The sequence below is a fragment of the Lissotriton vulgaris genome, chromosome 7 (assembly GCF_964263255.1).
Source record: "Lissotriton vulgaris chromosome 7, aLisVul1.2, whole genome shotgun sequence".
In the NCBI taxonomy this organism is placed as follows: domain Eukaryota; kingdom Metazoa; phylum Chordata; class Amphibia; order Caudata; family Salamandridae; genus Lissotriton; species Lissotriton vulgaris.
Window position 1 is genome coordinate 1,262,198,556 of NC_141695.1, and position 15,039 is coordinate 1,262,213,594.

Sequence of the window (15,039 nt, forward strand, 5' to 3'; positions counted from 1 at the left end):
TCGATTTCAAGAAGATGGGGAGTGTGGTGAAGAGAATTATGGGGCTGTGCTTGCAGACTGGAAATGTGACCTGTGTGACTTTGTTTGCTTGGCTGCTAAATGCAGGACTCTTGAATGGAATCGTGTCACAGTCTCACCCTCAAAGGAGCAAAAGGCAAGCATTGTGAAAGCATTTAGGCTCAGCACCGGTCAGTTTCAGGTTGACGCCCCTCCGCAAAAGAAAAAAATAACATTTTATGAGGCACATCGAAAGACTGAAAGGTTACAAGAAGGGAAGGGAATATTCTCCTTAGTCTTAGATGTGCAGACTTTCAGACGCTGCCATGTACACACCATTAAATGACATACAAATGCATCTACTTCAAAGTGTAATGTTTACCAAGAACGTGCAACGCAGTGACTACTGATTTTATTGACCCAGGAACAAAAACTGGCAATTTGACGATTAGAACAATGCAAAATGTATCTCTGTGGCCTCTGCTAACAGTAAAAGAGAAGTGGAGATAAACCACTTTCAAAGCAGCTAATGATGTCTCCTAGAGCTTCAGAAAGTAGAATGCCATACACTTAAGTGTGAGAGGTTACGGTCGTAATGAGCTATTGGCACTAAATACAGCTAACTGCGGTAGGGGCAGTCCTTGAGAAGTTGCTGATTGCATCTCCAAGAAATGTCCAGCCTGCCATTTCTGTTTCCATCCCACTATTATCAGTCCTGTCCCGCAAAGTGTTAACCATTCCATGATCTCAGCGGGGCTCATTAATGCCCGGTCCTTGGTTCAGCAGGCTGCTGATGTATTTGAGCTTCTGGCAGACGACCAGTTTGACTTGTTTTTTATAACTGAGACATGGTTTAATGGCTCCTGTGCCCCGGTGGTGGAATTTGCCATCCCCCATGGCTTAAAAATTACGAGGGTGGACCGCTCTGCGGGAAGAGGAGGCGGTGTGGCTGTGATATATAGGGAGAAATTGACTTTTTTCCACGAGCCCTCTGACGACCTGAGTGAAGGAGAGGTGCTTCACTTCTCACTGGTGTTGAACCCTCATTTTATGCTGGGAGGCACTCTGGTGTACCGGCCTCCTGGACCTGCAGGGCAGTTAATTACTGCCTTGGAGGATGTAATCGTGCCTCGTGCACTACTGAGATTCCCAATGTTTCTCCTTCTAGGGGACTTTAATATCCATATGGGGGCCCCAGATTCCACGGAGGCACGGCGCCTTGCTGATGCCTTGAATCTTGCTCAGCTTAAACAATGGGTTAAGACACAGACGCATGTTGGGGGACATTTACTTGATTTCGTTTGTTCTAATTTTAATATGTCTATGTCCCACCCTGAAAGTGTGACGTAGTCCGACCATGAGCTAATTAGGTTTTCCTGGTTTCTGGATAAACTTGCTGGGGCTTGTGCTATCTCCCCCAACGCACACCCCCAGAAGATTAACCTATCTATGCTCTCATATACCTTATCCCGGGATCGACCCCTCCTGGGCTCTGAGTTGTCTGATGCTGTGCTGACCTTCAACGAATGGATTGAGAGGGGGACCGCATCTTCGGTGAATCAGGGCTCTGCTCGCAGAATGTGTTTCTCCCCCTCAAAGCCGTGGTTTTCTCACACCCTGCGTGAAATGAAATTGGTCTGCAAAAAACTTGAACGGTGCTGGAGACAGGGCTATCAGACGGCTGCAAAAACGGCTCTGCGTGCAGCACAGAGAGAGAACTATGCTGCGATTAGAACAGCAAAGGGCAGCTATTATACAGGAAGAATTGCGAAGGCTAACAATAATAGCAAAGAGATTTTTTCTATTGTAAAAAGTTTTCTTTCTCCATGTGCTGAACAACCTCTGTTGCCTTCCTCAGAGCAGTGGTGCGAGGAGCTGTGCTCCTTTTTTATAGACAAAATCGTGAAAATTCAGGATGGTTTGCTTAGTGCCTGCCTGGTCCAGAGGACTCTGTCTGCTCTGCCTTCCCTGCCTTCATCTAAACCTGCCAACCGCCAGTTTGAGGAATTTTTACCCTCAGCTGAAGTGGACATTTTGGCAGTTTTGAGGTCCATGAAGTCTGGGTCCCCATCCGATCCGTGTCCGGCCCGCGTGCTGGGAGGAGTGGCAGAGATAGTATGCGCGGAGGTCACCCAGATTGTTTACCTCTCTTTTTCTACTGCTACAGTTCCTACCTGCTGGAAGCAGGCCAAACTGCTGCCGCTCCTAAAGAAATCCGGCCTGGATCCATATGCCACAGCTAGCTACCGTCCTACTTCCTTGCTGCCGGTGCTAGCCAAGGTCTGTAAAAAGATGGCATTCCGCCAACTGGACAATTTTGTGGAGACCTCTAATGCCTTGCACCCAGCCCAATCTGGATTTCAGGCGGCCTACAGCACTGAAACAGCTTTGGTTGAGATGTCAGAGGCTATTCTGGAGTGTCTGGATGGAGGCAGCAGAGCGTTTTTGATCCTGTTGGATCTCTCTGCCGCCTTCGACACGGTGCCCCATGAGCTTCTCCTCGCCAGGCTGTCTGCTATTGGCATTACTGGCTCCGCTTTAGAGTGGCTGACGTAATTCCTGAATAATCAGACCCAACAGGTGTGGATGCCGCCTCATGCGTCCTCTCCCAGGGCACTCTCCACTGGGGTGCCTCAGGGGTCTACTCTCAGCCCCCTGTTGTTTAATGTTTATCTTACTCCCTTGATTTACCTGGCTGAGCAATTAGGGGCAAAAATAATTGCCTATGCTGATGACACCCAGCTTTTGTTTACCTGGCCAGGTGACAATCTGGACACTTCCGCTGTTCAGCTTTGTCTCTCATCTGTCTTCAGCTGGCTCGCGCTTGCCCAATTGAAGTGCAATGAGGATAAATCTGAAGTCCTCCTCTACGGTGTTTTTCCCAGTAACTTTAGAGAACTTTTGTGGCCACCGGACGCTCCCTGCCCCATGTCCATGGGTGGCCCGGCAAAAAACCTGGGTGTATGGTTTAGTGAAAATCTCAAATTTGAAGACCATATAAAAAAACTCATAGGCATCTGTTTTGGCACTTTTAAAGCCTTACGCAGATTTTTTCCTTTACTCCCGAGGGAAGCAATAGAGACGGTGTCACGTGCCCTTATTTTGTCTCGGCTCGACAACGCAAACGCTCTGTTCAGTGGTATTCCAACTTACCTGATCAAACGCCTTTAGGTTATTCAGAATGCGGCAGCTAGGCTTCTTTTTAATGTCCCTAGGAGTTCTAGCGTCCGGCATCATCTAAGTAGTCTACATTGGCTGCCGGTGGCACAACGGATTTTGTTTAAATGCCTGGTTCTCTCCTTCAGAGCGACGCACGAGCAAGGGCCGCTTTATTTGAGAAAGCGGTTTTTAATGTATGCTCCCAAACGCTGTCTCAGATCGGCCAACCAGTGTCTATCTGCTTTCTGCCATACCCCATGAGACCGCGCCAGGATACTCTTGAGTAATCGAGCGCGTTATAAAACTCTCTATAACATAACATAACATAACATAACATAACATAACATAACATAACATCCCATGTACTGTGCATTTCGAACTATAAAGCAATTTGGCCTAACAAACCATATTCAAATCATTACTATGTAATGTTACATAACAGCAACGTGTCAGATCCCTCTGTCATCTACGCATAAAGCAATAAAGCTGAAACTGACGGATTGCTTTTTAGGGCATCATTATTGTATCCTTGATGGAGGCCCTCTTCCCCTTGGGGGAGTTGTATTTCGAAATTCAACAAATTTATCGCATTTTAGGTAGTAGTTGCGCAGGTGTTCCAGCGGCCTACAGTCTCATCTGCAATTATCCCAAAAGGGGCTCATCACTTCTAGAATTACCGTAACCCCGCTAATAGGAGTGCAGGTGTTCCGGTCAGTATGATGTTATTGTTGCTGGTGTGTTTATGGTGACCCATGTGCTGCCATAGAGCTACAGAAACTTTAAACATGCGTATTTCAAAGTGGAAGACTCTGCTAAAACAGGTTCCATTGATTTAAGTTGGAAAAGGAACGACTACAATAAAGTGCTGCAGTGATGTCGCAAAATGTTCATTTTTGTGGGGTCTGGCTTATCAGCTGCATCTATCTTTTTGTTCTCTTTGACAAGCGAGGGTGTATTTTCAGTGGCTTCAGCATTGGCACGCTTATGGGCTTTATGCACTACCAATGAACCTGGTGAAAGTTGCCCTTTAATGTATACGGTGTCGGAGGGTAAGGCCTTGTATTTCTTGTCCACCTGTGGGATTGTCACTCTGCCTTGTCTGGCTCCTTGAACACTTCTGGGGCGGCCTTAAATATTCCTTTAACCATGGGAAAAATTGAATGGAGCACTGAGTAGAGGATAGCGTTTCCACAACAAAGTCTTCCTCCTCCTGTGTTTTGTGCTCCACCTTATGGTAAGTGACAGCCCTCTGCAAAACCTCATGATAGAACGTGGTGTCATCTGGTGTGTATGGCTTTGCTGGCTACAGATCAGGATCAGTATCCCCATGTCAATAATTATTCCATGGGTCATACTGTGGCTGTGGGTCCAACTGTGCATCCTATGCGTCTTCATGGAAGAGGTGTGGCACCGCGGCCAGGGCGACTGACTCCGCAATCTGGGGATCACGGTTCGATCCCCGGCACCGGCGGCAGATTAGCCCAGCATCATGTGACTCTGGGCAATAGCTTGCCTAATCTTTCCGACGGCCCCCAGCGCATAGAGACCCTTACGGGTGATTGTGCGCTTTACAAATGTGGATTATTATTATTATTATTATGAGAGCCTCGACTATACCCGCCACAAAGCCATATTGTGGGGAGCTCTGTGCTGTTTCAGACAAAGGGACTGGTGGTGTTGGAGGTGAAAGTGACAGTCTGGTAGCTCAGGTACTAATGGTTTCCTCAAAAGTCAATTACCTCTTAGGAGGCTTTGGAGGTGGCTCAGTCAATATCATGCCAGTTTGTGAGGGATCATGATGTGCATCTACCTGTCATCGAGCTCCTCCTGGAACTGTTGCAAGATCAGCTGGTCTTGGTCCTCGGAGACCGTGGACACCGAGCAATTAAGCGCAAAAGGATTTGGCACCGCTGGTATCGATGTCGATTTTGACACTGAAGAAGGCTTCAGAGGAAAATGGCACAAGGTAGATTTCGGTGCTCCAAGCTAAGGATGGCCAGGAGGGTGCTTTCGACTCCGGATTCGAAATTCGAGAGCTGAAGCCTCAGGATATGCATTGGTGCTGGGAGGTGTCTGGGTCCCGAATCCGAAGCGAGTTTGCAGTGCAAACCATGGCCCTGAGTCAGCGGCAGACTGGAAGCCTGATGCTCGGATTCAGCCCTCAATGCATGTTTGTCTCAAGGGCGGGGTTCGTCCTCCATTTGATTTCGGGGAGGAGGGTGAGGCATTGTACTCTCATATGACATCTTTTTTATCTGGACCTGCACCATCTGAAGTTCTTGTCTTCGGATTCCGAGAAGGAACTAACTTCGGGAGAGAACATCTGTCCCTTGGCGGCCAAAGTCCTGGCTGAGGTTTGATCTCGATGTCCCAGTCCCCGTATAGATCAGTGGTGTTGTCCCCTTTCCTCTGCGCCATAGCTTGTGATGCAAGACGTCAAGCCTGGTGGTAACGCAGCATTTTTTTTAGACCAGAAGGCAAGGCAGGAGGAACAGGAAGCCTTGTTGTGATTCAGAGAGAGACAAAGATTATACACCTGGTGATGGTGGGACCAGGAGTATTTGCCTCGACACTGAGGGCAATGTTGAAAAGGAGACCTTTCCATCATGAAGAGGACATTTTTTGTGCTGAATACAATGAAATAGGCCCCAGAGAGGAGAGGCTCCAAAAGGGTCGACAAGGAGTCGCAGTCGGCAAAACCGACAAGTAACATGCCGAAACCCAGACGATAAACATGTGGCAATTGTTCACCTGCAGGTGAAGAGGAGTCGAGGAGGTTTAAAGGCGATGACTAAGAGACATTGACGCGAAGCTCAATGGAACACATTTGAACCCGATAGTGGAAAAAAAATCTAACAGCGGAGCAAATGCACATGTGCAATACCAGCAATAGGTTGAGTCACTATAACTCCTGACTTGAAGACTTGTTAGAAAAAAAAAGTTGCACAAGTGTGAGCCCAACACTAGATACACAGCATGTCTATCTAGAGCTACACATGCCACGAACATAATATTACCAGTCCTTTCCATGGAGTGTACAGATTCCCAGGATTTTAAAATAGCTCTCCAAATCTATATACATAGAACAAAAGTTTTCAGCAAGTTGAGTGCTCTTTTTGTATTCTATGGAACAATTAACAAAGGAAAAAAAATATCAACTCCCACAATAAGCAAGAGGTTAGACAAGCTGTATCGCAAACCTGCTTGGCAGAAGGAGTCAAACTGCCACAGTCAATACAAGGTAGGTCAACATGGGCAGTTGCCACAGGTAATTGTTATGTTATGTTATGTTAACAAAGGTTTGTATAGCGCGCTGACACCGGTTGGTTTCCTGGCGCTGTGAGGACAGAGTGTGGTCAGAGGTGGAAGTTAGGGATTAGTGATAAGCTTGTAAAAAGAGCCAGGTCTTTAGTAGTTTCCTGAATGACAGGAGGTCAGGACATAATCTGATCTCGAGGGGGAGGGAGTTCCATAGGCGAGGTGCCAGGGTGCCAAATCTACAGCCACCCGACCGTTTGCGTTTGAAGGAGGGTGTTTGTAGAAGACAATGGTGTGCTGAGCGTAGACTTCGAGGCGGATTGTATTTTATGATCAGTTTGGAGATGAATTTGGGGCTTTTGCCGTAGAGTGCTTTAAACATCATACAGCTGACTTTAAAAGTGCAGCGCTGAGTAACAGGGAGCCAGTGGAGTGATTCTAAAAGGGGGGTTGCTGGGTGCCATCTAGGCTGGCTTAGAATCAGTCTTGCAGCGTGGTTCTGCACCATCTGTAGACGTTTTAGGAGGAACTGAGGAAGACCCAGGTAGATTGAGTTGGCATAATCTAAGTGAGAGATCACAGTGGCAAGCACCACCTGTATCAAGGCTTCGCGGGTCAGAAGGCAGAGAACCTTCCGGATTTTCCTTAGTTGAAAAAGGCATTTGGAGACTACCTGACCCACTTGCGTTTTGAGCGAAAGGTCACTGTTTAAGGTGATGCCGAGCGTTTTTGCCGATGGAGAGGGGGACGGGGCTGGGCCCATGTCTGATGGCCAGTAGTGTGGGCCCCAGTGTTTAGCACTGTCCCCGGTAAGGACCAGCTCCGTTTTCCCAGGGTTCAATTTAAGATGATTCTGGTTCATCCAGGCTTGGATGAACCTCATTGTAGACTGAAAAAAAGCGATGGACGTGTCTGAGTTGTCAATTGTGAATAGGAGCTGTAGGTCGTCCGCATAGTTTAGCACCGTAACCTGTTTTTTCCTGAGGGCCTGTATTAAGGGGGAGATGTAGAGGTTGAACAGGTGTGGTGATAGGGACGAGCCCTGAGGTACGCCGCAGGTGATAGCTTGTTTAGTGCCCACTAAGTTACCTAGTCGAACTGCTTGGGAGCGGTTCGACAAGAAGGACTTTAGCCAGGCCGCTGCCGTGCCCTGGATGCTAGCCTGTGTGACACGGTCGATCAAGATGGTGTGGTCGACCGTGTCAAATGCGGCTGATAAATCCAGGAGCACTAAGGCCTGCGGGGTGCGATTGTCTGCACAGTCCCTAAGGGTGTCCAGGACTGCCACTACCACAGCCTCAGTTGAGTGCGCAGGGCGGAAGCCTGCTTGGTGGGTGTCAAGGCAGTTAGATGTTTCGATAAAGTTAGACAGGCAGTTGGCGACATGTGCTTCCAAAACCTTCGCCAAGAAGGGGAGGAGGGAGATGGGTCGGTAATTTAAGTTGCAAGTGGAGTCTGCGCCCGTTTTTTTCAGAAGGGGTATTACTGTTGCCTCTTTGAAGGCACGTGGGACTTGTCCAGTGGTCAGTGAGCCATTCAAAAGGGAGCAGGTAGGTGCCGGAATCACTGATAAACATTCTTTTAAGATGTAGGGGGGGCATTTATCAGAAGGAGCGCCTGATTTCACTCTTGTCAACAATTCCTGGAATATTTCTGGAGTGATAGGGGTGAAATCACACAGTGAGCTGGTTGCTTTAGGTTCTGAATCCAAAGGAGAAGAGTCTGAGTCTAAGAGGAAGGGTTTGAGCATCGGGGGATACTGGATTTAATGGTGGCAATTTTCTCAGTGAAGAAAAGGTTCAGTGAGTCACACAGAGCCTGGGTTGGGGGCAAACTGGGCCGAACTTTGTCCAGATTGGTTAGTTCGTTGAGGATTGAAAATATATCTTTAGATTTGTTAGTCGAATTAGTGATTTGGGCAGAGAAGTAGATGGTTTTAGCTTCTAAGATGGATTTCATGTATTCCTTCCTGGCGCTAATGTATCGGGTTTTAGCGTCAGAAGCGTAGTCCTTCAAGTTGGCGAAGGGCTAATTTCTTTGCCTTCAGGTCTGAAGAGAACCATTTTTGGGCATCGGCTCTTCGGGCCAGTTTGATTGTTTTGTACGGGGCATGTACATCGCTGGCTTCTTGCAGCCAGTGAGCAAGATTGCTTTCAGCTACGTTGACATCATGGTGGTGGAGAGGGATGGAAGTGGCCAAGGTTTGTATAAAGTCAGGTTTGGCTAAAGAGTTCCATTTCCTGGCGCGGCCGCCGGTAGCTGTAGCGGCGTTATTTTTAACAGGTTGGGCTAAACTAAATTTAAGCAGAAAATGATCAGACCATAGACATGGCGATATTGCCAGGGATGTCACTGAGGGGGAGTTTGTCCAAACTTGGTCCAATATGTGACCCTTGCTGTGGGTTGGTGCTTGAACTTGTTGGTTGAAGTTGAGGTTTGTAAGGAGCTCGGTGAGTTCCTGCGACTGAGGGCTTTCCCTGGGGTCGTTGAACCAGTAATTAAAGTCCCCTACCAGTAAAATCCTGGCATGTTCGATAGCCAGGTTGGCGATTTGTTCACTGAACGTTAGGGGGAAAGACGGCATATTGTTGGGGGGTCTGTAAAGAAGGACACATACTATGGGGGAATGGGACGTTTCAATTTTGAATACTAGGTTTTCAGAATCTGGTAACTTCAGATTAGTCAGGGCTGTGATTTTTAGATCGTGGCGAAAGATTGCTGCCACTCCCCCGCCCGGTTTAGAGGAGCCCCGATCAGAGTGAATAATCCGGTAGTTTGGTGGTAAGGCCAAGATAATGTCTGGGGCTGAGTCTTGAGTTAGCCACGTCTCGGTAAGTAGCAGTAGGTCGGGTTTATCCTCATCCAATAAGAGGAAAAGGTCTAAGTTATGTTTGACCATGGAACGAGTGTTTAAGTAAGCTATGGACAGGAGAGGGGGAGAGGGGGCGGGCACTATGTGACTATCATGACCCACCGTGAACGTAGTGGTGGTGTCCGTGGTTGGAGTGCTATGGCCAAGGATCCTCAGTCTTTGGGCTCGGTGGCGTGATAGATCGCTAAGGAAGCCATGACCGGTGTTGTAGGAGAGCACTACAAGAGATTTGCATGGCCGTTACATGGTCCACTCCAAACAGTTTCATATCCCATTATCGTTTGGATTTGGGGAGAGATGGGTCTGTTCATTTTGTTTCAGGTGTCCTGCAAGCTGCAATGAAGTAATTGTACGCATTATCAAATAGACGTATGGCAGATTGTGGTGCAGCTTCTGTATATCCTCTATCAGTATCGACTGGGACTAGGAGCACTTACAAGGGGGTAATGATTTAGTTACTTACTAGTTAACTTCATTACCCCGAGTTACGGTGCTCCTCGTCCCAGTCCGACGCTCCCTCCCTCACTAATTCATGGAACTTACAAAATGAACAAGAATTTGCAATGCAATAGGTCTTGCACTTACCCGAGTTTGAGCTATTGGCATTGTAAATGACAATGTAATTTAATTATGTTTTGGTTTTTAAAACCTAAATAAAATGCATTATCATTCACTATGCTAATAGCTTAAACTCTTGCAAATGCGGGATCTATTTCTTTGAAAATGCTTGTTTTCAATGTTTGGATCACTGTTCTGTTTAAACTGTACTGCAGAGAGAGGCATACTGGACAGACCTCGGCCATGCCCCCTATTTCTTAGGGCATCATCACACAGTAATCTCTTCTGATGCCTGGGTGGTATGATTACATAATAACAATGTACCACACAGCACTGTCCGTGAAAACCCACACTATTACTCCCTATCCATGTACAATCACAAGAAGTAAGATCCCTGCACTCTTACAATATCACATCTTGCAGTGAACCATTAGGGACAGATACTCCCTTGCACCCTCAGGGTATTATGTAAAGCACTCTGACACCTTCGGGTCGAGTTCCCACTGAATAAACATGCAAAAACAAAATAGGACAGAATGAAGACAGAGGTTGAAAACGGCGAGTGAGAGGCGGAAGTGCGAGAAGGAGACAGAGTGAAAAGGAGAGGTTAGATGAAAGGGGCAGAGCAAGATTGTGAGAGAAAACCATACGGTGAAGGGGAGAGGAGTTGAAAACGATTGATGGGACAATTCAGTAAGCAATGAGCAGGTATCCAAGTGCACCCTCTGCGAGGTTTCACAGGCTGCGATGGCAATAAAAAAAAAACATGGAAGCGAGCGTCACGGTTTGTTTTAGCATGGCGGCCCGTCCGCATAAAAGTGATTTCAAAATGCATGAAAGCGAGCACCGTGCTCCAAGGTAGCGCTGCGGCCGTCCACAATAAAGTAATTTCTAAATACATTAAAGTGGGCGCATTGCTTAAAGTTAGCTCTGCGCCTGTCTACAATAAAGTAATTAAAAAATATATGAAAGTGGGTACCATACTTAAAGTTAGCTGGGCGCCCCTCCACATGAAAGTAATTTAAAAATACATGAATACGGGCGCCATGCTTACATTTAGCATGGCGCCCGTCGACATGAAAGTAAATAAAAAATACGTGACAGCAAGTGCCGTGCTTTCTGTTAGCGACGTCGCCCGCCTACATGGAAGTAATTTGAAAATACATGAAAGCGGGCGCCGTGCATACAGTTAGCGCAGCGCCCGTCCCCATAAAAGTGATAAGGGTGGAAGGCTTATCACATAATTAGAGCGTGGAAGCAGAAGCAGAATGAAAACGGTGTGGGAAAAAGCATGAAAACAATAAAGAACAAGCGCGGCCGCGAACGAAATGGAGCCCACAAGTGGTACGCTTACCCGCGCTTGGGAGAGCAGTCTTCACTTTTCAAGCACTGCACTCATGTGCGTGGCGCAACGCTGCTCGCTCCCGCAAGGTGGATGCCACCACAAGCACCAGTGCAGTGCTTGAACAGTGCAGACCGATGGCTAAAGGTCCACCTGGAGCAGCATATGCGCGCTGCCTAGGCGAGATCTAAAAAGTTTGTAACAGGGAGGAACCCATAAAGGTGGGAGGAGCCATTTATACGCTTAACTAAAAATAGTTAAAAGACTATAGAAAAAGTGGTGTAACTAGGACGTTTGTGTAACGGGCTGTTGACATGTGGGACAAACTCATTCAGTATCGACAAGGACGAGAAGCATCGTAACTCGGGGTAATGTAGTTCACCAGTAAGCAATGAAATCATTACCTCTCCCCATCCTGAGGTATTTACCACCTGTGGTAAATACCTCCGATTTCAAAATTTCAAAATACCGAACTTTTTTCAAGACTTTTAACCTAATCGATTTTGAAAGGTTTGACCTATCGGAACCTGTCGGGGGAAATCTGCGAGGGTGTGTAATAATTACACACCTCCTAACTCTGATGGTTGTGAAAATTAGCATTTACAAAATGATAGGAACGTAACCCTCAACTTGTAATGAGGGTCAAAATGTTACTGCACAAATGCCCGCATTTCTATGCAAAAATGCTTTTCAAAAGAAACATTTTACATTTCAAAATGTAAATGGCTTGGAAATTCCAGTCTTCTCGTGTGCCATACCGGCCTCATAAAAATATTATTGTCCTTCACTACATCCAACAAATGTGTGCCTGGACCACACCCTCAGCAGGAACATGCACATCAGTACACTAACAAATAAACCAAATTTCAAACCAAGTTTCATACTTCCATATGTCACAATGGATGTTCATTCAGCCTTTGCACTCACTGCAAAACTGGACTATGATAACACACTGTAGATATGGATACCTAAAAACAGCTTGAATGAACGCTTTCCAAAGATACAAAGTGATGTGCAATCCCTACCTCTGGGGCACTGTAGAAGAGACAAATTCCTCCCCATCAGTGACAGCCACACAGACGCTATCCAATAAAAAAAAAAAACTCTGCCTAAATTACAAACCTCTCACCTGGACCATTTCATATTAACACTACAGTAAAACCCAATCTAAACACCTCACAATAAGGAATGATTCACCAAGAACTTTGCTCGGTCTTTCTGATCATCCAAGCATTTCAAACGCACTCCACAGAGAAGGGCCGTTTTACACTAGGCCCTCCTACCCAAACACTGGAATCAACTGCCAATTCACACCAAAGCTCTATCTCAACCTCTGTAATCAGGAAATCTTCAAGACCATTCTTTTCTGGGAACTTCGCACTGGGAAGGAAATAATACCCCCAAAACTGATGGATACGCTTTCCTAACCTAGAGGACATTTAGTGCTATGTGCGCACTGCAAGACACAGACATAAAAACATATATCGAAAAGGTGATCCCACAAAACTGTAGAGAAGCAGGGTACACCAAACTTACCGTGCGTGGATTTAGAGCTGAAGTCTCACTGGGAGAGCTTACTCTGCCTATGGGCACTTTCCTGCGAATCATATTCATCAAAAAATTCTTGGAGGGCTGTTCAGTAATCCTGGGCAAGCTAACTTCATCCAAAATCTGCATGAAGGCGAGGCTGATCTGTATCTGCCCTCTGGCCTTCTCCCTCTGACCGGGCTTCGAGCCAAGACTGAACCATCTGCATGAAGAAAACCTTATTATATAATGCAAACATCTTTCATATTTCATACAGTAGGTTAAAACTTGAAGCTAAGGTGAACCAGTTTAGAAGAAAGGAGAATTGGAAGGCAGAGAACTTCAAAGTTCCAGTACATATCCGATCCCCAGTTCTGAACTGTCCTGTAGGAGTCTAGTGTAAGCTGACAGGCTGTCTGGATGAATGGTTGTAAAAACCAGTAATGAGTAACTTACTTGCACACAGCCACCTTCCTATAGACAGGAATGGGAAGATTACAAAGCCTTCTCATAAGTTTAGTGTGCAAACATTGAGCACTACTCTGAAGAAACAAAAGCCAGAACCGTACAGCACTCATGCCTCTTTCTATAATGGAAAGTCTTGATAGATGCAGAAGGTATCATAAAAATAATACTGGAGGGGTGGGGAGGATGGGGTGGGAGGGGCACATTTACCATTTTTTCCCACAAGGCAGCATAGCAAGGGAACTTGCTGCGCTGCGTGAAATGGAGAGAGCAGGAATGCTCCAATATTACAAAGATTTGTAGCATTTCTGCTCTCTCCTTGCGCTGGTGCAGGCAACGCAGGTACCCTTGCACCATAGTGCAAGGGAGCCTGAGTTACGGGCAAGATTGTTTTTGTGCAGAATGCAACACACATGGAAAGAGGTTGTAACAAGGATAAATATATGTATCCCTGTTATGCCTCTGGCGGGTAGACGGACCATTTTGGTACAACCCTGGTTTACAAAATACATCGGTGGATGCATGGAAACGTCCATCCTCTACTCATGTACCGCCTACCCAATGCAAAGTAAGGAAAGCAGAACCCTGTATTTACTAAACCAGGTATAGTGGCTTTGTATGGCTTAGTAAATGCCAAACATGATTTTTTTCCAGGGCTGCACCACAAAAGTGATCCAACTTTGATGTAAAATCATAATAAATCTTGTTCAGAATGTCTTTGGTACATGCTAAAGACCCCTATGCAATACGGAAAATAAGACAGACCCCCCTTCTTCAAACCTAACTGCCAGTTATCAGCATCCCTGTCTATTTAGGGTAGAATGGGGTATTTCCACTAGCAGGGATGGTGCAAAAATAATAGATCCGCAAATCAATGGAAACACACTGATCGCAAGCTCATGTAATAAGTTAACCTGCTACGGAGACACTCGAAGGATCTCTCAAGAAACTGTGCAGTACCCACCGCTAAAGTAGTCAGGGCTCCAAGAGGGCACACCTATGTGAAGTTGGTGCTAATCGATTAGATTATGCTCTGCTCCCCCATCTGTCACAGCAGTATGTGAGGGCCTGGAAACGTCCGTTCAGAGCAGGTATAGCGGTGAAGAGACCTTGGCGGAGGCAATCAGGTCAAAATTTGGAGCAGACCTAATATTCTACAGTTTTTGTCGTTCACTTTTAAAAATTTCTAATGGGCTATTATTTAACATTTATTTTGAAAATTATATGCAACTTGCTGTGTTAGAACTGTAATTTTAACTTTATTTTGAAATCGGTCCTAAACCAGAGGACATATGAGGTCTTTCTGATATCCTGATATAATATAAGGCGTCTTTTATGAAACTCATTAAACTAAGTCATAGGTCATAATTCAAGATTTTCTGTGACAAAAGTAATTGAAGACCAGGACTAAAAGGATGACTATGTAAATTAGATATTACAACGTTTTACTAGACAATTTGATACTACTATTGGCAGTAAAGATGTGCAAGTTCTCATAGTCAATGTGTAGAGGTAGTTGTGCACACCTATTACTTTGTTTAAACAGATACTCAAGGAAATGTAACTCATGTGCGTGCAACCTTGGCGGAGGTAGCCTCTCCCCAAATATAATCTCAATATAAACGAGTGAAACTTCACTCGACAACAGATTGCACAGCTTAAATGTGTAAATGTAAATGTGTTGTATTTGTATAGCGCGAACAGTAACCCGTAAGCATCCTGGCGCTTGTACTCCTACCACAAGGGAACCCCTCCTGGCTTTTCCTTGTGAGGTGTCCAGTCCTGGGCATCTCATGGTGAAACCAGGCATCCCTTGTGCATCGGGGGGCCTTTGTGGAGACTGAGCAAGCTATTGCCCAGA

The 15,039-nt window shown here is 46.1% G+C and overlaps 1 protein-coding gene across 1 annotated transcript in view; it reads right to left on the reverse strand.

Annotated features, from left to right (window-relative positions):
- LOC147703375 (uncharacterized) overlaps window positions 1-15,039 on the reverse strand; it is a 395,930-nt gene that overhangs the window by 242,238 nt on the left and 138,653 nt on the right. Inside the window, exon 3 of the mRNA XM_086928913.1 lies at window positions 12,723-12,936. Coding sequence (XP_086785039.1) covers window positions 12,723-12,936 — 214 coding nt within the window. The remainder of the gene's footprint in view (window positions 1-12,722; window positions 12,937-15,039) is intronic.